Here is a 26,062-nt window from a genome sequence, read left to right on the forward strand (position 1 = left end):
CAGATCTGTCCTCGCAGAGGAGGGAGAGCTTGTACCTGAATAAAACTTGGTCTTAAAGGTGCCACTGGACTGTTTTGGACCGGGGGGCGGTGTCTCTGCAACTTACCTGTCTGCTTCTTACTCTGACTGAGGGCTGCTGGGAGCAGGGGGTGGGGCTTGTTGCATGTGCCCGCCCCCTGGGCTCTTTACTGCCGGAGGTGTGCTCCTGCAGGAAATGACCCCTGACTGTATGCATGCACAGATGACCTACCTTTATTGTACTCAATAAACTTGAACCTTCTGAAGGAACATTGTTGAGAACTGATTGCTGCGGGACTCTGACGCCACGTAGGGCTTTAAAGGACAAAACCCACACATTAAATTGGGCTGGAATCGGAGGGGGGAACCCTCCTATGAGCTTGGAAGTTTTTTTTTTTTTTTGCTTTCCACCGCTGCACAGACCTGCAGATAGTTCTCCAGCCAGATGATCGCCTTCACGTCCAGCATGTTGGTCGGCTCTGGAAATGAACACAACGGACGTTTTTGGGCAAGGGATTCAGTAGTTATGTTTATTTATTTATTTATTTTGGGATTTATACCCAAGCGACTCATGGCGGCTAACAAGCGGCAATGCCGGATTAAAACGATAAAATACAGTAAAACAATATTACATACATAATAAAAATTTGGTGCTCTAATGTTCTATGTAATCTATATAAAATCCCCAAGATGTGCAGTATCCCACATTGACAGCCAGCGGTATTATATGGCGTGGGCACCAGGAATGGTATTTTCCCCATCTCCGCCAGGCGAAATCCACCCCCCCCCAGTAATAGGGGTAGATGGTAGGATCGTATCACAGTGGTGGAATAGTGGCGGCGGCGGCTCCTACTCAAAGGCCTGGCAGAAGAGCTCCGTCGGGCCGGCCCTGCGGAACTGTATAAGGTCCCGCAGGGCCCGGATCTCCACCGGGAGTTTGTTCCACCAGGTAGGAGCCGCCATCGAAAACGCCCTGGTCTTAGTTTGGGCAAACTTAACGTCTCGGGGGCCTGGAACTTCCAGGAGGTGGAGACTTCCCGATCGTAGTGCTCTTGAGGGAACATACGGGAGGAGGCTGTCCCTTAGGTAAGCCGGACCTTGGCCATTCAGGGCTTTAAAGGTAAGAACCAGCACTTTGAAGCGAATCCGGTATGCTATCGGCAGCCAGTGCAGCGCTTGCAGCACCGGCTGGATGTGGTCTCGCCTAGAGAGGCCCATCAACAGCCTAGCTGCAGCATTCTGCACTAGTTAAGGAAAGATGACAATTAAAAACATGGAAGACGAGTGGGGGGACATGCGGCAGTGGGGATCGTAAAGTGTATGGGATGCATGCGCAGATCCTGGGTTCAAACCCACATGACCCTCCATTTAAAGGAACTCAAGTGGCAGGAACTTGGGAAACCCTCCGGCTGACATCTCGGAGAGCCGCTGCTGGGTTTAATAGGCTGCACTGGGCTAGACGGACCAATGAATTGAAAACCTGATGGATGGGGATGCTTGCATTTCAGGCCTTGCTGATTGCTGTACTCGGGGCCAGTGTGGAATTTCACCGCAATGAACTCAGGCTAGACTGCCAGGTAGATGGGAGTAGAAAATCAACACGTAGGCTCAACCAACGTGTGCAAGGCCACCTGTAAGTTTCGAAGCTGAATATCGAACGGGGGGGAGGGAAGGTTGGCTCCAGACTCAACTGGCAATTTCCCCCTTCCTGCTGCACACCCTCCTCATGTCATTCCTCGGGGGGGGGGGTCCCCTCTTCCCCAGGAGTAGCCTTTCATGGAGATCAGCGGGCTGCAGCGGGAAGCAGGGAAATGCCATTCTGCCATCGAGACGTTCCGTGTGGATCCAGCCCAAAGTCTCTGCATCTAACACAGTAGATGTTACTAGGGCTGACCAAGGGAATTGGTTGAACCAACGGGTGGAAATTAAATCAGAAGAGTTTTCGGCTAAACATTAGGAAGAACTTTCTGACAGTGCGAGCAGCTCCTCAGTGGAACAGGCTTCCTCGGGAGGTGGTAGGCTCTCCTCCTTCGGAGGGGTTCAAACAGAGGCTAGATATCCATCTGACAGCAATGCGGATTCTGTGAACCGAGGCAGATCATGAGAGGGAGGGCAGGAAGGGCCGCCTCAGTGCTTAGTTCTCGTGGCCCTTCCTTACACGCCCAGGGAAATGCCGATCGCCACTTTGGGGTCAGGAAGCCATTTTCCTCCAGGCCAGTTTGACCGGGGATCCTGGAAGCTTTTTTGACATCTTCCGGGCATGGAACAGGGGTCACTGGGGGTGCGGGGGGGAGGTATTTGTAAATTTCCTGCATTGTGCATGGGGTTGGACTAGATGACCCTCTAGGTCCCTTCCAACCCTACGATTCTATGAATTTACCGACCAGCGGATTGCACAGATCAGTGGTCTTCAAACCCAGTCAGGTAACAGTGCACCTGCAGAGTTAACATTTTCTGATGCTCTTCGGAAGGACCTGGTTCGCAGACAGTACGGGGGTCATGGCCCCTATCGCTCTTTGGATGCATTTCTGGGGAAAGCAGCAGGCTGGCGAGATGAGGTCACAGCGAAGAAGGGGCTTCCTCCTCGACTCTGACCCTTGGGTTTTGTTCCTCGCTTTGGAACACCTCCTGGTGCTTAGTTCACATCTCCTATCCTCACCTCTTTGGGACTGATGCGCAAGACCCTGGTCCCGAAATTCCAGAGATCATAATTCTGGCTTCCCCTACCTTATGATGAGCCTTTGCAGCTGTGATCGAGGTGGGTGGTCATGGCCCCTATCGCTCTTTGGACGCATTTCTGGGGAAAGCAGCAGGCCGGCGAGATGAGGTCACAGCGAAGAAGGGGCTTCCTCCTCGACTCTGACCCTTGGGTTTGCTCCTCGCTTTGGAACACCTCCCGGTGCTTAGTTCACACTTCCTATCCTCACCTCTTTGGGACTGCTGCCCAAGACCCTGGTCCCGAAATGCCAGAGATCATAATTCTGGCTTCCCCTACCTTATGATGAGCCTTTGCAGCTGTGATCGAGGTGGGTGGGGGACCCTAATGTCACACGCCTGCAACTCAGCGAGCACCTGCTCAGGAAAGTCTGGACCACTGGCGCAATTTGATCCGTCTGGGGCTGATGGGTGGATAAGGCGTAACCTAAATGGATTATGCTATGCTCATTTCCTAGACAGAGGCATCCACGTCAGATTCTGGGGCTTCTTCAGTGAGTCATAAGAACATAAGAGACGCCAATGTTGGATCAGGCCAAAGGCCCATCCAGTCCAACACTCTGTGTCACACAGTGGCCAAAAAGACCAGGTGCCATCAGGAGGTCCACCAGTGGGGCCAGAACCCCAGAAGCCCTCCCACTGTTGCTACTCAAGCGCCAAGAAATACAGAGCATCGCTGCCCCAGACATAAGAACATAAGAGAAGCCATGTTGGATCAGGAAAATGGCCCATCCAGTCCAATGCTCTGTGCCACACAGTGGCCAAAACCCAGGGGCCATCAGGAGGTCCACCAGCGGGGCCAGAACTCCAGAAGCCCTCCCACTCTTGCCCCCCAAGCAGCAAGAATACAGAGCATCACTTGCCCCAGACATAAGAACATAAGAGAAGCCATGTTGGATCAGAACAATGGCCCATCCAGTCCAAAGCTCTGTGCCACACAGTGGCCAAAAAGACCAGGTGCCATCAGGAGGTCCACCAGTGGGGCCAGGACATTAGAAGCCCTCCGACTGTTGAACCCCCCAAGCACCAAGAAGACAGAGCATCACTTGCCCCAGAGTCCCTATCTATACCATGTGGCTAAGAGCCACTGATGGACCTCTGCTCCAGGACGGACTTGCTGCTCCCAGTATTCTGAGATAAGAACATAGGAGAAGCCGTGTTGGATCAGGCCAGTGGCCCATCCAGTATGACACTCCGTCTCACATAGTGGCCAAAAACCCAGGTGTCAGCAGGGAGTCCACCAGCAGGGCCAGAAATCCAGAAGCCCTCCCACTGTTGCTCCTCAAGCGCCAAGACTACAGTGCATCCCTTGCCCCAGACAGAGTGTTCCATCTATACCTGGTGGCTAATAGCCACTGGTGGACCTCTGCTCCATATGTTTATCCAGTCCCCTCTTGAAGCTGCCAATGGTTGTAGCTGCCACCACCACCACTTCTTGTAGCAGTGAATTACACCTGTTCATTACTCTTTGGGTGAAGAAGGATTCTGTTTATCTAGACTTCCAGATGCATGCTCGCACACGGCGTACGTGGACCTTAACCACAAGTTGAATATGTATTCCACAAAGCCCCGAAGAACACAGTAAATCATATATGTGCATTAATAGACCGTAGAGCTCATACAAGCCGGATAACCCCTGCCCGCTTTCAATGGTACTCTTAAGGGGCATACCAGGGATGCTAATTTGCAACGGTGCACAATCATGTACAAACTGAACCAAGGAGTCAAGCATTCTTGACTGTCTCAGTTCAGACCCCCCCTGCCAGGCTTTAGAGGATCAGGAACACGCTGATGGGGTGTCTTTCTCCCCTGCTCGGTGCAGATTCCATTCTTCGTTCCTAGAACGCCCTGACCAGAAATTGTCATGGCGACGGACATTCCAAATGTGGCTCGCTCAGTTCAGACACTGCAGCAAATTCTGGCAGGGAATTTACATGGGAGAGAAGGGGAGTGCAAACCACCAGCATGCTCCCTGTCTTCCAAATCTGAGTTGGAGAACCCTCGGAAATGAGCCTGTGGGCTATCGCTCTGGCCCCTCCCTCCCTCCCTCCTGACATGCGACCCGGAAAGACTTACCATCAAGCAGTAAGAGGTCAGGCCTGATGATGTTGCAGCCGGCCGGAGGAGGGGTGGAGGAGAGGAAAAGAGAGCATTAATGTGGAGCCTCAGGATGAAGTCTGCTAGAAAAGCTCGTACGGTGGCTCTTGTGAGTCAAGAGACAGGGCAATATTTAGACCAGGCCCACAGCTACGGTGGGGCTTTTTAAAGGCACAGCCCCACAAGAATTTCTACTTTTTTCAATCATTTTAACATTCTGAAAAGGCATGCCGCTCCTTTAAGCAGAGTGGGGTGCTGTAGTTGACTAATTCCCGCACTGAGCAAGGGGGTTGGAGTAGGTGACCTCTAGGATCCCTTCTAACTCTGTGTCAAAAATCTGGTCTCCTTTAAGAGAGTTTTTCTGCCTAAGTGTTAGCTTTTTTGACTATAGAAGTCATCACCCCCACCTGCCGGCTTGTTCTCAGAACTGTGGCTTCGGCTGGCAGAAGAGATTAACTTGCAGCAGCTGAAAACAGTCATGTAAAGTGGTTGACAGCTTATAGTTTAGAGATCTATCCTGGTTACAACTTTCTATTGGCTAAATGGCTTCTCTTTCTGCACTGATAACTTCACCCCACCAGAAAAAAAATTGCCCACAAGCCACAAAATCCTGGCTGTGGGCCTAATTTTGACTCCTTCCCAAAGAGGACGCTGACTGCCACCCCATCCAATATCAGCCAATTTTGCTGGGAGGTTCAAAAAGTGACCTCTCTTGGCAATTCCCACCTCAGCTAAGCATTTACGTAGTTTTATCTCCGGAAGTTCTAGAATCTGGTGGTTAAGAAATGCCAAATTCAGTAACTCAAGCAATTAAAATTATGTAAATCGGAAATAAACACCCTCCACGACCCTTCCTTACACACATATTTTACTGCACGTCAATGTAATTTCTGGATACAACCGCGATGTGGCAAAATCAACAAGACGTACCTGGCAAAAAGGGCACGCGCTAAAGCCAGCCTCATTCTCCAGCCTCCTGAGAACTCTCTGGGGAGAAAGGAACATACATGGGTGGCATCAGATACCCCCCCACGTCAAGTGCACCCCAGTGAGCCTACAGGTACGGCAGGCGACCTTATGGTGGAAGGTCTGCCATCCCAGTTGTTCCACAAGGTAATGTACAAGGGAGAAGAGTCCCAGTTTCTTCTCGGCTGGGAAGCATCCCCCGCCCGCCTCGATCACAGCTGGAAAGGTTCGGCCTAAGGTAGGAGGAAGCCACCTACTTGGTTGTCTGCTGCTGCATCTTTGCGCTGAACCCCAGGCCAGCCAGAATGACAGACGCTCTGCAGAAGGGAGGGAAGGAGAGGGGAGATCAGCGAACGGAGGGCACGCTGGAAGAAAGACGTAGCAGGTCTTGCCCGATAATGCACTGGACAGAGGCTGTTCTGAATACGGCTGTGTGAAGCCCTCCTTATAGGGAAGAACTAGTTTCCCTTTAAAAGTGCTCTTTATTTTGTTTAACCGGGTATTTTCTGCTGCCACCAAGGAATTTTTAAGGATTTCCAAACCTTTATGCTTTTTCTGTTGCTCTTACTAATTTTGTAGACCGTGGTCCTGGGAAGTATTCCATTCAGAGCTGGTATAAACTTGGATGGAAGAGGATTTGTTGAAATAAGTACTACATAAGTGGGTGGTTAAAATGTAACTAGGAATATGTAAATGATGAACAACTGATTTGGTATCATACAGAATTTTATCCCTCTCTGACAGGGATCTTTTCTTTGCAAGGTTGTAACAACTGTTTATCTCAATGCCATATATGTTCACTGTTTCACTCCAGTTTGTTATGACACTCAGACTTTCCTATAACTTTTCTTCAATCAAACTTTCCTTTAGCTTATCCTTTACACTCAGCTCTCAGCTCTCTTTCTCTTTCTGACCCCGCAACATCAACTGTCAACTTCTAACTGATTCCCCCAACTCCTGACGGACACACCTACGCATCCACCCAGATTCACTTCTAAAACCCCTCCCCCTCTCTGTCAACCACCAATCATATCACACTTGCATCTCTCAACCACTCTAGTCTACCTACCACAGCCATGCAACCAAACTTTTAAAGAGACACACACACACACACTCAAACAAGGAATCATTACAGGCTGCATAACTTAAGAAGACGTTTTAAAGGAACTTGACCTGGCATGTCTCTCCCCTGCTTCTGAAAATCATAGCTTGGGGTCCCCAACGTGGTGCCCGCCAACACCTTTCCCTGGTGCCTGCGGAGTGGCCTTAGAAAGTGGGCAGGGCCACAGAGCTGTCACTGGGGATCTGATTGGCTCTACAAATTGGGAGGGGGGGAAGGCTGCTTTGGCGGCAGCTATCACCACCACACAAGGATCTTCGCTGGGTGACTCAAGGTAAGCTCGGTGCACGGGGAAAAATACTGTACGACAGTATGTTAATTTAAAAAGGCATTCTGTTAAACAGAGCTTCTGCTTGAAAGGCTGGAGATACACCGTTAGAGCTGTGTATAACCTCAGTTTCGTGTAGTGGTTAGGAGTGTGGACTCTAATCTGGGAGAACCGGGTTTGATTCCCCCACTCCTCCACATGCAGCTCCCAGTGCGACCTTGGGTCAATCTCGAGTTCTCTCAGAGCTGTTCTCTCAAGGGGAGTCCTCGAAAGAGCTCTCTCAGCCCCACCTACCTCCCAGGGTGTCTGTTTCACATAAATAAAATTCACATAAATTCATTTAAAGCAGTTCAAATACAATAACAATACCGATGCAAATAAAATCATAAAATCCTAAAGTGCCGGCGGTAATTCATACATACATTACTTGACGTGGCGTGCAAAAGAATGCATACAAATAGACAGTTTCCCCGCGCGGTGCTCTCCCTAAATCACATGGTGGCAAAGGCCAAATATCAAAAACTAGGGCCAGGATCTAAAGCCACGATTGTTGGTGGTAGTCGTGCAGGCAGTTCCTTAGTTGAAAGCCTGGTGGAAGAGCTCCGTCTTGCGGGCCCTGCGGAACTGTAGAAGATCCTGCAGGGCCCTGATCTCTTCCGGGAACTCATTCCACCAGTATAGAGCTGCCACTGAAAAGGCCCTGGTAATAGCGAGTTTGGCATCCTTGGGGCCCGGGAGGCTCAGTCGGTTCACCTGTCCCTACCGAAGGAAGCCTCATCTCACCTTGCAGGGGCCTTGTCTGCCTCAATCTCCTCCAGTCGGGCATAGATTTCGGACAGCCGGGAGCCTTCGGTGCCGTCTCCCCTGAAACGGGACACAAGAACAGCATGGCAGCAGGCTGTTGGCAAGGGGGGTCGGCTCCGCATTGGATGCCCGGGGACCAAAGTCTTACCTTCCGGAGTTGACCTGGGCCGTCAGCGCCTTCTCTTCCTTCAGCAGGCTTTCCCGGGTGGTGTCGCACTCCAGCACGCTCTGCAGGGCTGGCGTGTCGTCACCCGCCACTTCCTGCTCCACGTGGAGGATGCTGATGTGCGAGGGGATCCGCAGGTTGCGGCTGGCGATCATCTTCAGCAAGGTGGTCTTGCCCAGCCCGTTCCGGCCCACCAGCCCGTACCGCCGGCCGTAGGCCAGGTTCAGCTCCGCGCCCGTGAGGAGGACGCTGAAACGAGAGAACGGGGGTCTCGGCTACCAACCTGGCCTGAAAGATATGCCGCCCTCCCACCTTGCTATGAGGTCTCCTGGGGAAAGAGCCTGTGGTTTGGCGGGCGAGCACCCGCTTGGCGTGCAGAAGGTCCCGGGTTCTCTCCTTGGGATCTGCAGCAGTTAGAGAAAGATCTTGCTGTATTCGGGACCCCGGAGAGCCACTGCTGGTCAGAGCAGACAGCGCTGAGCTAGATGGACCCATGTGGACCCATCTGGCTCTGGAGAAAGCATCCTTGTACATGTTGGGCAGTAAGTGAAGGGCAGACAAAAGGAAATACTTCTCTAAACAGCAAGGGATTGAAATGTGGAATTTGCTACCAGAGGATGTCCTGATGACCATGGACATAGACAGCCTTAAAGGGGAATTAGACAGATTCTTGGAGGAGAGGTCTATCAGTGGCTACTAGCCACGGTGACTGAGGGGAGCCTCCACATTCAGAGGCACTAATCCTCTGAATCCCAGAGCCAGGAGGCAACATCGGGGGGAAGGCCTCAGCCTCTCTGCCCTGTTGCTGGCCCTCCAGAGGAACTGGTTGGCCACTGTGTGAGACAGGATGCTGGGCTAGATGGGCCACCGGTCTGATCCAGCAGGGTTCTTCTCATGTTTGCCTAAAAATCAACTGCGGAGAAGCCCACGATACTGGCCAGGAGTCTTGCTGAAGCCATGTGCCCGAAGACATCTTGTGGGTCGATTTACGGCTCAGCTACCAAGGAACAGCTTGCCTAAAAAGCCTCTTCTCCGCTTTTTAATCCCGCTCACAAGCAGCAGGAGGGCTAAGAGCCGATTGCAGCCCTGGGACCCTCCTTCCCATGTGGACCCAACTGCCCCTGGAACAAAACCCGTCAACCACGCCACGTGGGCCCAATAGACTTCCAACCGCTTCTCCCGGACGCTCCTGCCCACAAGTCTCCCCCCCCCTCCACTGGCCCGCAAAGGACTCACCGCTCACCGAAGGACACGTCAAAGTTCTCAATGCGGACATCGTAGGACTTGTTCTTGCCCGAGGTTTCCAGGCGGGTCTCCTTCTTGCTGGCAGCTTGGCTGGCGGATGCCTCCTCAAGCACTCTGCCACCCAGGGGGGCAAAAAAGAGGAGGCCATTAATGCAGAAGGAAGCAAAAGCACCTTCCTCGAGCCACAGAGTAACGCAGCTTCCCAGTGCAAAGTAATGTTTAAATTAGGTCTAGTTCTCAGTGAGGTGGTAAACGTAATATTTTAGGACGTGCATGACCAGGTAGGCTTGCTGTTTGCCCGCTAGCAGTGGGCAATCCCCCACCTGCAATAATTTGAGGCACTGAAAGGGGGGGGGAAGGGGGGGAACTGGTATTGACGATGATGTTCTAGGAATTTCCCCAGTCTCTATGGTCTTTACCATAGAGGTCAGAAGAAATTCTCAGCATCACCCAGAAATGTATTTAGTTTATTTATTTATTTTTGACATCTCTACCCCGCCCTCTTGCAAACTCCACCCACTCCAGGCACTGCCCCCCCCAAAAAAATCTCCCAGGATTCCTTGATAAAGGGATGGGAACCCTATGATTGGGCTGCAGCTCTTTCCAAAAAAACTACAATGCTGGCTTTCTACATGCAGGGAATGTGTTTGTATGGAAAAGCATTCAATGAGGTCAGCCTTTCACCTCCCGCCTGAAGCCACACTGCCCAGGTGCAAGTCCCCATCTCAGCGACAAGCAGCTGTCAGAAATAACTTTTTCACTACTTTAACATTGTATTTCTGGGATCACTTTAAGTAGGGGTTTCTATTACTTCCCAGTGGTAGAAAGAAACACATCCCAAGCAATGCTCCCTCTAAGCTGCGGAATCTTGTGGGCGAGCGATCTGGCTCCTGCATCAATTAGTGTGCTCTGGAGCCGTCCTTCCTGAGCGAAGACAAAAAAAATCTGTGAGCTGGAGGCTAAAAAACTGTGAGCTGGCTCACACTCACTCAGCTTAGAGGGGACGCTGATCCCAAGTCCGGCAGGCCCAATTCATGCAGAAAATGCTCATAATGACTGGAAGGCAAAGGCCAAGCATTGCTAGTGGATACCAGCGAGGAGGAACGGCAATGTGCTTTGGGACTACCCGGTGATAAAAAAAGGTAAATTCCCTTGCTCAAAAGCCAGTCGAGTCAGACTCTAGGGTTGCGGTGCTCATCTCCGTTTCAAAGCCAAAGAGCCAGCGCTGTCCGAAGACGTTTCCGTGGTCATGTGGCCGGCATGACTAAACACCAAGGCGCACGGAACGCTGTCACTTTCCCACCGAAGTGGTACCTATTTATCTACTTGCAATTTCTTGCTTTCGAACTGCTAGGTTGGCAGGAGCTGGAACTAGAGATGGGAGCTCACTCTGTCATGCGGCACACTCGGGTCTCAAACTGCTGAACTACTGACCTTCCACAGCCTGCAGTTCAGCGTCTTAACCACTTGAGCCACTGCAGCTCCTACCCAGTGATAGATTGCGGGAAAAAGTAGTCAATCTCAAGGTAGGGGCCAAGAACAGTAATCACGGCCAGTGTTCCCTCTAAGCTGTGGAGTCTTGTGAGCAAAAATTCTACTTTGTGAGCGGCTGGCCTTAAAGCTGTGAGCGAGCGAGTCGGCTTCTGCATCAATCAGTTTGCTCTGGAGCCGTCTTTCCTGAGATGAGATAAAAATGTGTGAGCCAGAGGCTAAGAAACTGTGAGCTAGCTCACACTCACTCAGCTTAAAGGGAACACTGGCCACGGCCGTATCTAGAAGTCAGCCTCTTTCTTTATGACTTAGCATGATATTTACAGCCTATTACCAGGCTGAAAAAGGCCCACAGTCAACCTCCACTTGCCATCTCTGCCGCAGTCATTACCAACATCATCCACTTCCGATAAGAGGAACCAAGGATTCCCGTGGGTGGCCAATCAAGCAATTCATCTCTATCAGCAGGCAGAGGAGACAGCTCTCGATTATCTATTGTGCTGACTAAGTGCAATTTGTTTGTTGAACTTTGATTGGTTGGCCATTTTGGGCTTACTAACGGAAAGGCAGGACCGGAGGCAAATAAATAATCCTCGACAGGAATGCGGATGAATGAACAGGGCAGGCAAGCAGCTGTCCCGGAAAAGGATCCTCCAAAGTCCAATGATTCTGGGGATCATATTTTTGTATTCAGGACCATTTGGTAAGTAACGTGACGCGGAGGAGGAGAAGAAGAGATTGGATTTATACCCCGCCCTTCACTACCCGAAGGAGTCTCAGAGCGGCTTACAATCTCCTTTTGCTTCCCCTCCCCACAACAGACACCCCGTGAGGTCGGTGGGGCTGAGAGAGCTCTTTTGAGAATGGCCCTTGAGAGAACAGCTCTGAGAGAACTTGTGACTGACTCAAGGTCACTCCAGCAGCTGCATGTGGAGGAGTGGGGGAATCAAACCCGGTTCTCCCAGATTAGAGTCCGCGCTCCTAACCACTACGCCAAACTGGCTCTCAGAGGGGACAGAGGGGGTTGAAGCAAGAAAGGGCTTTTATTGAGGTGCTAAATATGGCTTCAGTTGTGTCTGGGCCTTAGAGAACAAGAAACACTTTTATCTGGGCAGGATATTTTGGCCACGGAACAAGACTCAGATTCTCCTCCTGTAAATGGCACGTTCGTATTTTGCACACTTAAGGCCACTTTGAACACACATGTGGATCACTTGGTTTCTCATCGCCTATGTGAGATTGTGTTTGTGCAAGCCAACAGATCCCACTGAGAAACAGTGGGACTGAGAGGGTATGAAAATTGAGTCTGTGATGGTCTGTTCACAAATGTAAGTGCGTGGACTCTAATCTGGGAGAACCGTGTTTGATTCTCCAATTCTCCACTTGCACCTGCTGGATGACCTTGGGCAAGCCGCAGTTCTTATAAGAGCTGTGCTCGAAAAAGAGCAGTTTCTGTCAGAGCTCTTTCGGCCCCACCTACCTCACAGGCAACGTTCCCTCTAAGCTGTGGAGCCTTGTGTGCAAAAATTCCACTTTCTGAGCTACTGGCATTAAAGTTGTGAGCGAGCGATTTGGCTACTGCATAAATTACTTTGCCCTGGAGCCATCCTTCCTGAGCTAAGACAAAAATGTGTGAGCTGGAGGCTAAAAAACTGTGAGCTAGCTCACACTAACTCAGCTTAGAGGGAACACTGCTCACAGGGTGTCTGTTGTGGGGTGGGGAAGGGAAAAGGAGTTTGTAAGCCGCTCTGAGACTCCCTTGGGCAGTGAAGGGCGGGGTATAAATCCAATCCCTTCTCTTCTTGTTCTTCACCTGACTATGCGATCACCAAGCCATGAGCATGCATGTGTGAAGAAGCAGCCCTTGCCATTAAGAACTGCTGGTACTGAGATTTAGGTGAGCAGTTGTGTTGGTCTGAAGCAGCAGAATGAAGTTTGAGTCTGGTGAGCAAAAATCCTGCTTGGTGAACCATTGGCATTAAAGTTGTGAGCGAGCGATTGGGCCACTGCATAAATTAGTTTGCTCTGGAGCCCTCCCTTCCTGAGCTAAGACAGAAATGTGTGAGCCGGAGGCTAAAAAACCGTGAGCTGGCTCACACTCACTCAACTTAGAGGGAACATTAGTGGCACCTTTAAGACCAACAAAGTTTTATTCAAGGTATGAGCTTCCGTGTGCAGGCACGCTGAATAAATCTTTGTTGGATTGAAAGGTGCCGCTGGACTTGAACTTTGTGCTGCTGGGATTTACTTCCTTTAAACCCCACCTTTCTCCCCAATGGGGACCCAAAGCAGCTCACGTCATTCTCCATTTTATCCCCACTAACAGCCACGCGAGGGAGGTCACGCTCAGAGTGTGCGGCTGGCCCACGGTTCCCCAGCAGCCTTCCAAGGCAGAACGGGGATTCGAACCCAAGACTCCCAAATCCCAGTCTGGCACTTTAACCACTACACTACATTGGCTCCAGGTTTCAGATGAAAGCAGATTGCCGATCCCCTCCCCACCCCAAGAGAAGTACCTGTTCCAGACAATGAGAGCTTGCCCAGGGGTTTGGTGTGAAAAAGGACCACAGAATAAATGTCTCTTTTTATGGTTTGCTGACGGGTGTACTGCCACCACGGCATCTGTGCCAGATCTTCCCTGCCCAAACCGTGTCTCTCTCCAGGGCACGACCACTGGGTCTGCAGTCCCTCCACACGGTCTACCAATCCCTTGTTCACCCAAAGAGTGATTAACACATGGAAATCACTGCCACATGAGGTGGTGGCAGCTACAAGCATGGACGGCTTCAAGAAGGAATTGGATGAACATATGGAGCAGAAGTCCATCAGTGGCTATTATCCACAAGGTCTAGATAGGGACTCTGGGGCAAATGATGCTCTGTATTCTTGGTGGTTGGGGGGGGGGCAACAGTGGGAGGGCTTCTAGTGTCCTGGCCCCACTGCTGGACCTCCTGATGGCACCTAGTATTTTTGGCCACTGTGTGACAGAATGTTGGACTGGATGGGCCATTGCCCTGATCCAACATGGCTTCTGTTATGTTCTTAAATCTGGGGCAAGGGATGCTCTGTATCCTTGGTTCCTGGTGGGGGACAACCGTGGGAGGGCTTCTGGTGTCCTGGCCCCACTGCTGGACCTCCTGATGGCACCTGGTATTTTTGGCCACTGTGTGACAGAGTGTTGGAGTAGATGGGCCATTGGCCTGATCCAACACTGGCTTCTCTTATGTTCTTGTATCTGGGGCAAGGGATGCTCTGTATCCTTGGTGCCTGGTGGGGGACAACCGTGGGAGGGCTTCTGGTGTCCTGGCCCCACTGCTGGACCTCCTGATGGCACCTGGTATTTTTGGCCACTGTGTGACAGAATGTTGGACTGGATGGGCCTGATCCAACATGGCTTCTCTTATGTTCTTATATCTGGGGCAAGGGATGCTCTGTATCCTTGGTGCCTGGTGGGGGACAACCGTGGGAGGGCTTCTGGTGTCCTGCCCCACTACTGGACCTCCTGATGGCACCTGGTATTTTTGGCCACTGTGTGACAGAGTGTTGGACTAGATGGGCCATTGGCCTGATCCAACATTGGCTTCTCTTATGTTCTTATGGTGCCAGCAAACCTATCATCCAAGGCAGGATAATCTAAGTCCGGTAACTACACTCCTGCAAACGATGGCTAAAGCGTTCTGTTCGCAGAACTGGAGGTTCCTCATGGCCAGCAGGAAGCATGTGCACCGCCCCCACCCTCTGACTATAAGAAGCAGGAATCATTGACACTTGATGGGCCTTTCACTCACAACGGGTTGCAGGACTTCCCAGAATCTCGCTCCTGCTTCTTGTTCTGCTTGGCTTTTAGGCGGGCCTCTGCCTTCTCCAGCTTCTTGGTGTTCACCATCTGTGGGGCAGAAGAGAAAGGTCAGGCTAGAGCCAGGGGCGAGGCTGTGGCTCAGTGGCAGAGCAGCGGCTCGGCATGTGGAAGGTCCCAGGTTCAATCCCTGGCATCTCTAGTTTGAAGGGTCAGGTAAGAGGGTGATGTGAAAGACCTCAGCCTGAGACCCTGGAGAGCTGTAAAGAGGGTCCGTGGCTCAGTGGAAGAGCCTCTGCCTGGCATGCAGAAGGTCGTAGGTTCAATCCCCAGCATCTCCAGTTAAAAGGACCAGGCAGGAGGTGATGGGAAAGACCTACGCCTGAGACCCTGGAGAGGTGTAAAGAGAGGCCGTGGCTCAGTGGAAGAGCCTCTGCCCTGCATGCAGAAGGTCCCAGGTTCAATCCCCGGCATCTCCAGTTAAAAGGACCAGGCAGGAGGTGACGTGCAAGACCTCAGCCTGAGATCCTGGGGTGTTAGCAATGAGTCCAGCTTGGGATTTCTGAACAGGGATGGGCACGAACTGGCTCATGAGCCAAAATTCAGCAGAAAAAAAAATTGGGCCACTTTGAAGCGGGGGGAAGCGAAACCGACTGGTGAAATGGCTTGTGGTCATTTAAACCTAACAGCAGGGCAGATCCGCTCATCAGCTGTTAGGTTTAAATGGCCGCGAGCCATTATACCATTGGTTCCCCCCCCCCCCCGGCTTAGAAGCAGGGGGAGGTAAAATGGATGGGTTAAATGGCCGGCAGCAATCCTGAGCGATCTCCCCCCTTTCTCCCGGCTGTGACGAACTGCAGCCGGTAGAAAGGGGGAACTGAACTCGTCAGACTGGCTCAGTTTGGGTGGGCACCTTTTGGCTCAGTTCAGGGTTTTTTAGGTTTGTGTCCGAACTGGGTTTTTTAGGTTCGTGCCCATCCCTATTTCTGAACTGTGTTAGAGCACTGAGCCATCTTTGGTTCACAACCATATTTGCTCCTTTACCCTACTTTCTCTGAGCTCTCTTTGGGTCAGCCTGGAGACCAAGCCCTACAAGGAAAGGCTGAGGGAATTGAGGGCGTTCAATCTGGAGAAGAGGGGGCTTAAAGAGGACATGATTACTGTCTTTAAGTTTCTGTGGAGGATAGGACTCACAATAATGGGGTTAAATTACGGGCAGAGAAGTACTGGCTGGATAGTAAGAACTTTTTTTGGAAATTTTTTGAAATGTTCCTTTAAAAAAGCACCAGAAATTCTGCTCTTAGGACTTAGAATGGAAGAGCTGAATGTAACTAAAAAGACTATGTTATAGTATATGATCACGACTGCAAGAATGGTGTATGCACAGTGTTGGAAACAAGAAAGAACACCAGAAATAGAAGAATGGATACGAAAAATTCTGGTCATGGCAGAGATGGACAAAATTACGAAGAAACTGAATAACAGGGAAGATCTTGACTTTTTTGAAGAATGGAATGACTTTAAACTTTACCTAGAAAAAAACTGGGATGTGAAGCACAATTTACTATGTTTAGAACAATATTGAGACTAATTGATGTTATCTTAAGATGTACTGGAGGGTCAAAGGGGGAAACATTGCGGGAAGCCACCAGGAGGGAGGGGGGATATGGGAATATAGGTATTGCTTTAAGAATGATAATAGTGGGTTTTTTTTAACTGTAAGAGGTTATTTCCATGAAAATAAAAAATTCTTTTACCAAAAAAAAAAGAGAGAGCAATCATGTCCCCCTTCGACCTCCTCTTCTCCAGAATGAACATTCCCAAGCCCCTCAGCCTAGTCATGGAGGTCAAGGATGAAGAAGGAACTCAATCAATTTGCTCAGTACTAAAAAATTAAAAAAGAACAAAAGATGTGCAATGCTGATCTTTCTCTCTTATGAAGGAAAAAAAGTAATGCACAGTGTTGGAAACAAGAAAGAACACCAGAAATAGAAGAATGGATACGAAAAATTCTGGTCATGGCAGAGATGGACAAAATTACGAAGAAACTGAATAACAGGGAAGATCTTGACTTTTTTGAAGAATGGAATGACTTTAAACTTTACCTAGAAAAAAACTGGGATGTGAAGCACAATTTACTATGTTTAGAACAATATTGAGACTAATTGATGTTATCTTAAGATGTACTGGAGGGTCAAAGGGGGAAACATTGCGGGAAGCCACCAGGAGGGAGGGGGGATATGGGAATATAGGTATTGCTTTAAGAATGATAATAGTGGGTTTTTTTTAACTGTAAGAGGTTATTTCCATGAAAATAAAAAATTCTTTTACCAAAAAAAAAAAAAAAAGAACTTTTTTTGGACAGGTGGTCAATGCTCCCTCTAAGCTGTGGAATCCTGTGAGCAAAAATTCTACTTTGTGAGCTACTGTCAGTAAAGTTGTGAGCGAGCCATGTGGCTACTGCATAAATTAGTTTGCTCCGGAGCCATCCTTCCTGAGTGAAGGCAAAAATGTGTGAGCCAGAGGCTAAAAAACTGTGAGCTGGCTCAAGCTAACTCGGCTTAGAGGGAACACTGCAGGTGGGTAGCCGTGTTGGTCTGAAGCAGCAGAACAAAGTTTGGGTCCAGGGGCACCTTTAAGAACAACAAAGTTTAATTGTGGGTAGAAGCTTTCGAGTGCATGCACACTTCTTCAGATAGATTGAAGAGTTAAGTTCTCACATCGGTTGTTAACTCTTTTATTGTCTGTATGCTAATTTGCTGCTATTCACAGATCTTACTAACTTTGTTCTTCCAGTCTTAGCTGTACTCATTGCTCAGTTACTTATGCATCTTGACTATAATTAGCCCTTCCGGGCAACTAACCCCACCCTCCCTCCCTATATGTAATGCTTGAGGAAATCTGTTTCAGTGTATCTGAAGAAGTGTGCACCTACACATGCGAAGTCTCTCAGTTCTCGCTTATACCCAGAACCAGGGGTCGTTTCGTAGAAAAAGAGCTAGGGGAACTCATTAGCATATGCCACACCCCCTGACATCAGTGTGTCATAAGGCCACACCCCCTGCGGAAGTGTGTCATAAGGCCACACCCCCTGACATCACCGGAAGTGTGTCCTAAGGCCACACACCCCACCCCCAACGGTCCCAGTTGCCGCCGCCGGCCTTGCAGCTCCACTGCCGAGCCCTATGAGGGGCCCGGCGGTGGACCTGCAAGGCCTGCGGGAGTGCAAGGAAGCCCCGCGGCCCTCCCTGGCCCCAGGCAGGCAGGGGTGGGGAGAGGCGGGGAGGAAGCAACTTACCCTCCCTCTTCTCCTGCCTCCTCCTGGCTGAATGAGGGCCAGAAGCGGGGCGGCCGGAAGCAGGGGGCGGGGCTTCGTCATGTGCCCCGCCCCCCGTACCTCACCCGGGGGAACGGTGATTCCCCGCGATCCCCCCAAAATGACCTCTGAGTGTATCTGAAGAAGTGTGCATCTACACATGCGAAGTCTCTCAGTTCTCGCTTATACCCAAAATTGAACTTTGTTGGTCTTGGAGGTGTCACTGGATCAAACTTCGTTCTCACGCCTGTTTGTTCACTTTTGTATTTGTATGCTAATTTGCTGCCATTCACAGGTCTTACCCACTGCTTTAATCCAATCTCAGCTATTCTTATTGCCAGGTTACTCATGCGTCTTGACTCTACTTAGCACTCCTGGCAACTAACTCGCCCCTGCCATCTATATGTAATGGCTGAGGACGTTTTGTTCCAATGTATCTGAAGAAGTGTACATGCACACAAAAACCTATACCCAGAATTAAACTTTGTTGGTCTTAAAGGTACCACTGGACTCAAACTTTGTTCTACTTTTTTTGCACGGGACACGTAGTTCACCAGTGGGATCAGCTGCCTAGAGAGGTGGTGAGCTCCCTCCTTCACTGGCAGTCTTCAAACAGTGGCTGGACGAACACTGCTCAGGGATGCTTTAGGCTGATCCTGCATAGAGCAGGGGGTTGGACTAGATGACCTCTAGAGACCCCCCCTCCAACTCTATGGTTCTAAATCGTGCAGTGAAATCTCAGGAATGTGAGTGGGCTCGGGGGGGCGGGTGCCCTCTGGGCATGACAGGAAAATGCTCTGAACAAGGTTGCTGTTCTTGGTTGTAGCACTGTCCTTAGGTAATTGGTTCACTTCGCATTCAATAAATCTTGTTATGCTCTCAGAGAGGGCCCTCTGTTATGCCAAGGAAGGGATAAGGTCCAGTTGCCCGACAGACCCCCAAGAACCGATCACTCTTGAAGAGTTGGTGCTTGGCACAGGTTGGGGTGATTTGCACCACAGAGTTCCCCTTAAGCCCCAATGGTCAACACCAGTCTTGAGTGGACAATACTGACCTTGGTTGACCAGAGGGCTGATTCAATATAAGGCAGGCTCATGTGTACAGAGGAGATACTCGCTTAAGTTATCGGGAGCCGTTTGCTCCACTGGCACAGTTCGGCTATTCCCGCTTCCATCGGACAACAGGGCATTCTGGGGTGGAATCAGGGTTACCAAGTACCTACCGCGAATCGACGGGGGACACATGCTTCCCCGCCGGAACATCCCTGCCTGTAACACACCCGTGTCGCACTATGCTGTTGCCCAGACGCGACGTCAGCACGCTGGGCACATGGCCGGGCGACGCTCTGGCAATGGGGCTGAAAACTCGATGGCACCATCGAGTTTTCAGCCCCATTGCTAGAGCGTTACCTGGCTACATGTCTACGTCACGTCTGGACGACAGCATAGTGCAGCGCGTGTGTTTCCCCCGCGGGAATGTTCCCGCCAAGAACTATGTGTCCCCCGCCGATTCGTGGTAGGTACATGGTAACCCTAGGTGGAAGGCATGCGCTGAGCAGGATAGGGTGGGGGAAAGAGTAAGAGGCATATGTGTGTGTGTGTGTGTGTGCATGATTACTACTCGATCCCTTCCAAGTCTGACAGGTGCAGCAACACCACCAACATAACTGCATCGTGTGTCAGAGGAGAACCCTGGCGCACAGCTGAGATTCAGCTACCGCAGCAGCAAGAGTCAAAGGATGTTACGTATTTATTAAAGCATTTCTATGGCTCAAGTGGTTAAGACGCTGAACTGCAGGCTGTGAAAGGTCAGTAGTTCAGCAGTTCGAGACCTGAGTGTGCCGCATGACGGAGTGAGCTCCCGTCTCTGGTTCCAGCTCCTGCCAACCTGGCAGTTCGAAAGCAAGAACTTGCAAGTAGATAAATAGGTACCACTTCGGTGGGAAGGGAACAGCGTTCCGTGCGCCTTGGTGTTTAGTCATGCCAGCCACATGACCATGGAAACGTCTTCGGACAGCGCTGGCTCTTCGGCTTCGAAACGAAGATGAGCACCGCAACCCTAGAGTCGGACTCGACTGGCTTTCAAGCAAGGGAACCTTTACCTTTACCCTGCCTTTCCTTTTGGTTCAAGGCAGTGGCATAACCCGCGGCAGAAAGGAAAGAGAGAGGAAGCTGGCGCGGTGCTCGTTACTCCGGAAAGGCGGTGAGACGTTTAGAGGCAAGTGTAACGGGACCCTCCAGCTCTGGAGCACTTACTGAGGTCTGATCTCTCTTCAGCCACAGCCCCGGGAGCAGGTCCAAACCGGAATCTGCAATCGGCAAGACAGGAAGTGAATGCGTAGCTGTGCGGGGAGCCCCAGTGACCAGGGCTTTTTTTGTAGAAAAAGCCCAGCAGGAACTCATTAGCATAACAGGCCACACGCAACAGCAGAAACTCATTAGCATATTAGGCCACACCCCTGACAGCGCAGCTCATTAGCACATTGGGCCATACCCCCATGTTACCAGAAGTGTGGTCATCCAGCCACACCCACCTTTTGCGTCTTATTCTGTTCACCTTGTTTGTTGTCAAAACCCAGGGCTTTTTTTGTAGCAGGAACCCTTTGCATGTTAGGCCACACACCCCAAATGTAGCCAATCCTAATGAGTTTCTGCTGTTGGGTGTGGCCAATTATGCTAATGAGCGTGGCCAACTCCGGAGCCAGCCGGAACTCCGTTCCTGTGCGTTCCTGCCCTAAAATAGCCCTGCCAGTGACCAACATAGACCTCCCCCCACCCCCGGTTCTCCTGGACTGGGAAAAAGCATCACACTGAGTATATACAACCAAAGAGAAAGCCCTTCTCGATTAATTGGTGCCCAGCACGGATCAGTGATCGAAGTTAAAATATGCAACAAATTTCCACACGCACACCCTCCAAAAAAAGTATCCAGCATCATTCTGTGTATTCTCACCAACGTTAAGAAACGATAGCACGGCAGACCTTAAAATAGTCCGTCCACAAGAATAAGGTTGTACCACAGAAAGGCGGGTAAAATATTTTGGTGGTCAGCACTCACTTTACACCAGCCGCAAGCTTCCATGCCCATTTTATGGACAAAACTGAAGGCAGACAGGGAATGAAATATCTGAAGTCGTGCCGGGAGAGGGGTGGCACAGGGAGAACTGCATTTCCTCACTGGATCTGTATTCGGTTTGGTGTAGTGGTTAATCTGGGAGAACCGGGTTTGATTCCCCACACCTCCACATGCACCTGCTGGTGTGACCTTGGGTCAGTTACAAGTTCTTTCAGAGCTGTTCTCTCAAGGACAGTTCTCGAGAGGGCTCTCTCAGCTCCACCTACCTCACAGGGTGTCTGCTGTGGGGAGGGGGAGGGAAAGGGATCGTAAACCGCTCTGAGACTCCTTTGGGTAGTGAAGGGCGGGATATAAATCCAATATCTTCTCTTCTTCTTTCCCTCCTTCAAGGAGCGCAGATTAGAATACATGGCTAATGAAGCAGGGCCTTGCCTAAGTCACCCAATGAACCACATGCTCCAACATGGCGTTGGAAGCAACGTATTGGTCAACGGTTCACTACATTGCAGTGTATTGCTGGGGTTGGGGCTCAGTTGTAGAGTACCAGCTTTGCATGCAGACAGTCCTGTGTTCGATCCCCGGCATCTCCAGAGAAAAGGATCGGATAGTAGGTGATGACAAAGACCTTAACTTGAGACGTCGGAGAGCTTCTGCCAGGCCAAATAGGGGCTGTGGCTCAGCGGCAGAACATCTGCCTGGCATGCAGGAGGTCCCAGGTTCAATCCCTGGCATCTCCAGTGAAAAGGACTGGGCAGTAGGTGATGCAAAAGACCTTAACCTGAGACTCTGGAGAGCTTCTTCCAGGCCAAGTAGGGGCTGTGGCTCAGTGGCAGAACACCTGCCTGGCAGGCAGAAGGCCCCAGGTTCAATCCCTGGCATCTCCAGTGAAAAGGATCAGGTAGTAGGCGATGCCAAAGATCTTAACCTGAGACTCTGGACAGCTTCTGCCAGGCCAAGTAGGCAGAACACCTGCCTGGCAGGCAGAAGGTCCCAGGTTCATGGTGACAGCCACTAGCTCCGGTGGCTTTCCAAAGGGGAGGGGCCATGGCTCAGTGAAGAGCCTCTACTTGAATTGCAGAAGGTCTCCGGTTCAAACCCCAGCTTCCCCAGCTGAAAGGATCAAGTAGTAGGTGATGTGAAACGCCTTAACCTGAGAGCCAGTTTGGTGTAGAGGTTAAGTGTACGGACTTTAATCTGGGAGAACCGGGTTTGATTCCCCACTCCTCCACTTGCACCTGCTGATGTGACCTTGGGTCAATTACAAGCTCTGGCACAGCTGTTCCTGAAAGAGCAGTTTGTGTCAGAGTTCTCTCAGCGCCACCTACCTCACAGGGTGTCTGTTGTGGGGAGAGAAAGGGAAAGGAGTTTGTAAGCCGCTCTGAGACTCCAAGTGAAGGGCGGGGTATAAATCCAATGTCTTCTTAAGAACATAAGAGAAGCCAATGTTGGATCAGGCCAAAGGCCCATCCAGTCCAACACTCTGTGTCACACAGTGGCCAAAAAGACCAGGTGCCATCAGGAGGTCCACCAGTGGGGCCAGAACTCCAGAAGCCCTCCCACTGTTGACCCCCCCCCAAGCACCAAGAAGACAGAGCATCACTTGCCCCAGAGCCCCTATCTATCCCTTGTGGCTAATAGCCACTGATGGACCTCTGCTCCATATGCTTATCTAATTCCCTTTTGAAGCCGCCCATGCTTGTAGCTGCCACCACTTCCTGTGGCAGTGAATTCCATGTGTTAATCACTCTCTGGGTGAAGAAGGACTTCCTTTTATCCATTCTAACCCGAGCGCTCAGCAATTTCATTGAGTGCCCACGAGTTCTTCTTCTTCTTCTTCAGAATGGCTGTGAGCCAGAGCAGACCCCGCTGACCCTGACAGACCAATAAGGCAGCTTCGTGTGTGTTTACTGGTCCTCACATCCCACTGTTGCTGTTCTGGGCTGGAGCGGTGGTGCCCTCCAAGGTCCACAAAGCCTAGCCACCAAAGTCATAACCGCCTGCTCTGCCAAGAGGCACTACTCACCGTAATTATCTGTGATCTTCGAAAGCTGGATTGGAGTATCCAGGAGCACCTGCCGGTCTCCCTGCAAGTTCTCGGTGTCCCTGCCGGACAAAATGGAATGTATTAGAAGAGGTCTCGCTGTTTTCATCCCCGTGTACTAGAGGTTCCTCTCCCATAGTGGTGGAGCCTTTCTTCGTCAGGGCTATGGGGTCGTTCGGCCCGGGATTCTGCCTCCAAGGGAATTGCAAAGGCAGAGCGTCAAAGCGCAGGGCCACTGGCGTCGTGCAGTTCTGCCTGTCTAAAAAAAATCTGTGCAGTCTCTCACTCCAAGGATTCGAGTCCAGGAGCGCCTTAGGGACCAACAAGATTTGCTGGGGTGTGAGCTTTCGAGCAGCAAAGCTCCCTTCGGCAGGCACAAGTCGGGATGGAGATCCCTGAGCCCTTACATCCTAGGTCAGGAGGTGGGAAGGGTGTTGCAAAGAAGGAACTCAGGATGCAGAGGTACAATGCAGCACCCCTCCCACGTAACAGCCACTGATGGACCTCTGCTCCATATGTTTACCCAGTCCCCTCTTGAAGCTGTCTATGCTTGTAGCCGCCACCACTTCCTGCAGCAGCGAATCCTACAAGTTAATTACTCTTTGGGTGAGGAAGTACCTCCTTTGATCTGTTCTAAGCCTACCGCTCATTAGTTACATCTAGAGATGAAAAATTTCCGAAAATTTTGAAGCTCGGGAAAAACCCAGGTTTTTTCCCGTTTTTTTCTGGGGGAAAACAGAAATTTTTGGAAAAATGGAAAAAAATGCTACATTAGCATTTCTTTTTTCTTTTCTAGATTGAAAGTCATTCTGTTACTTTAGGAACATAAAATATGACTATGGACATTTTTACTTGGCATGAAATCATCACAACTAGCATATTAAAACTAGTGTATCCAAACAGTTATTACAAACAGAATACCCACCCACATGCAAAAACAAAACTGAAACCTTTTTATTTTCTTCTGACAATAGCACCTCCTAAAGGAAGAAATGCATCTTGTTCTTGCATTGGAGAGTTCAGTTTGTAACCTAGGACTTGCTTGTCCGCAGTGCAGAGAAATTAAATCAATCTGATACCATATATATATATTTTAGAAATGATTTGGAAAATATTTGAACACCTTGTCTTATTCATCATGTTAAAATGAAACGTTCCATAATCAATTTTTTTTCTTTTCTTTTTTCAATTTTTCCAATTTTTTGGAGAAAAACAAAAAAGCTTCAGGAAAAAAACGGGAAAAAAACAGTTTTTCCCCGAATTTTTCCGGTTTTTTCCCGGGCCTTCACATCTCGAGTTCCACTGAGTGCTCACAAGCCCTTGTATTGTGCGAAAGGGAAAAAATTTACTTATTTTATTTTTGGTATTTTTTTAATCCTGCCGTACCCTGCAAGTGGGCTCAGGGCGGCTCACAACATGTCATCCAACAATAAAACCATACATTAGATTAATTAAAACAATTCATTAAACATTATCAGGAACAGTTTAAATTTAATTAACTGATTTAAATACCCACTGGCTGTGCGGTAAATAGTTCCTTTCGAGTATGTTGTAGGGCTATCTTTTGGCTATGCTCCTGCAGAGTGCAGGGGGTTGGACTAGATGACCTGCAAGGTCCCTTCCAACTCTACATTCTATGATGCTATTATATTATTCTATGATGTATACAGGGGCATTATAATACTGGCTGATTTGTTTTCAATCCCCTTCCTAATAACCCCCAGCATAGCGTTGGCCTTTTTTACGGCATTCACATACTGAGTCAACATCTTCAGTGAGTTATCTACTACGACTCCAAGATCTCTCTCTTGGTCTCCGCCAATTCAGACCTCATCAATGTGTATTTACAGTTGGGATTTTTGTCTCCGATGTGCGTCACTTTGCACTTCCCCACGTTGAACCCCATTTGCCACGTTGACGCCCACTCGCCCAGCCTCGACAGATCCCTCTGGAGTGCCTCACAATCCTCCCTGGTCCTCACTGCCCTGAACGACTCAGTATCATTCGCAAACTTACCCCCTTCACTGTTTACTCCCAACTTCAAACCATTAACGAATGTGGTGCTACTAAGGGGCTACTGGACTCGAATCCAGCTGTTCCACTGCAGACCAATATGGCTACCCTCTGAAATTCACTCCAGCAAGCCCCTTTACCCATTCCTGGGTTCAATTCCCTGTGGCCCTTTTCATAGCCCCTTTCAATTTGCACTTCATGCTTCCTCCCTTATTCTGGTATCAATTTGATTCCGCCCTCCCTCACTTGAAGCCAAGCTGGGTGACCCTGGGTCAGTCACAGCTCTCCCAGCCCTCCCCATAAGCCTAACTTGCTGCATAATGCTAAAAAAAAAGAGAGAGCTAGAGCTTCAGGCTGCCAGACAATCCTAGGATCTCCTGGCTAGACCACACAAAATGCCATACAATAGTTGACATTTTAATTTTCCGGTATCGGTCAAAGGAAACTTACAGGTGAAGGGTGTTGTACATCTGCTGGCAGATGGCGCGGATGTCCTCGTCGTCTTTGGAGTCTCTAGACACATCCTGCAGGAGCTCCCCGACGGCTTCGAACAGATCGTCTACTGATTCGAAGTCTGAGCTGCCGCTATGGAGGACACCTGTCAGAGAGAGATCATTCGCGTATGACGGACGAGCTCTTGACTTCCACAAAACTCTGAACAGAGTCCCGATGCAAAGGTTCCTGGGTTAGCTTAGATGCCGTGAGAAGACGGGGCGGACTGTATTTAAAACATCAACCCTGACTGTTCCCTGGAAGGCCAGATAATGAAACTGAAGCTCAAATACTTTGGCCACCCAATGAGAAGGGAGCACTCACTGGAGAAGACCCTGATGCTGGAAAAGATGGAAGGTCGAAGAAGAAGGGGACGGCAAAGGATGAGATGGTTAGACAGTGTCATAGATGAAATGAACATGAAGTTGAGCAAACTTCA

The 26,062-nt window shown here is 50.1% G+C and overlaps 1 protein-coding gene across 1 annotated transcript in view; it reads right to left on the minus strand.

The window, feature by feature from the left end:
- The window catches only part of ABCF3 (ATP binding cassette subfamily F member 3), a 69,553-nt gene that overhangs the window by 38,410 nt on the left and 5,081 nt on the right, over positions 1-26,062 (minus strand). The window contains exons 2-12 of the mRNA XM_015426894.1: positions 25,582-25,729; positions 23,101-23,180; positions 20,258-20,310; positions 14,679-14,776; positions 9,391-9,513; positions 8,137-8,403; positions 7,968-8,048; positions 6,054-6,113; positions 5,761-5,817; positions 4,810-4,832; positions 442-497 (exon numbers count right to left, since the gene is read on the minus strand). Of these exons, the coding sequence (XP_015282380.1) occupies positions 442-497; positions 4,810-4,832; positions 5,761-5,817; positions 6,054-6,113; positions 7,968-8,048; positions 8,137-8,403; positions 9,391-9,513; positions 14,679-14,776; positions 20,258-20,310; positions 23,101-23,180; positions 25,582-25,729 (1,046 nt within the window). The remainder of the gene's footprint in view (positions 1-441; positions 498-4,809; positions 4,833-5,760; positions 5,818-6,053; positions 6,114-7,967; positions 8,049-8,136; positions 8,404-9,390; positions 9,514-14,678; positions 14,777-20,257; positions 20,311-23,100; positions 23,181-25,581; positions 25,730-26,062) is intronic.

The sequence above is a fragment of the Gekko japonicus genome, unplaced genomic scaffold, assembly GCF_001447785.1.
Source record: "Gekko japonicus isolate JY-2015 unplaced genomic scaffold, Gekko_japonicus_V1.1 scaffold238, whole genome shotgun sequence".
NCBI lineage: Eukaryota > Metazoa > Chordata > Lepidosauria > Squamata > Gekkonidae > Gekko > Gekko japonicus.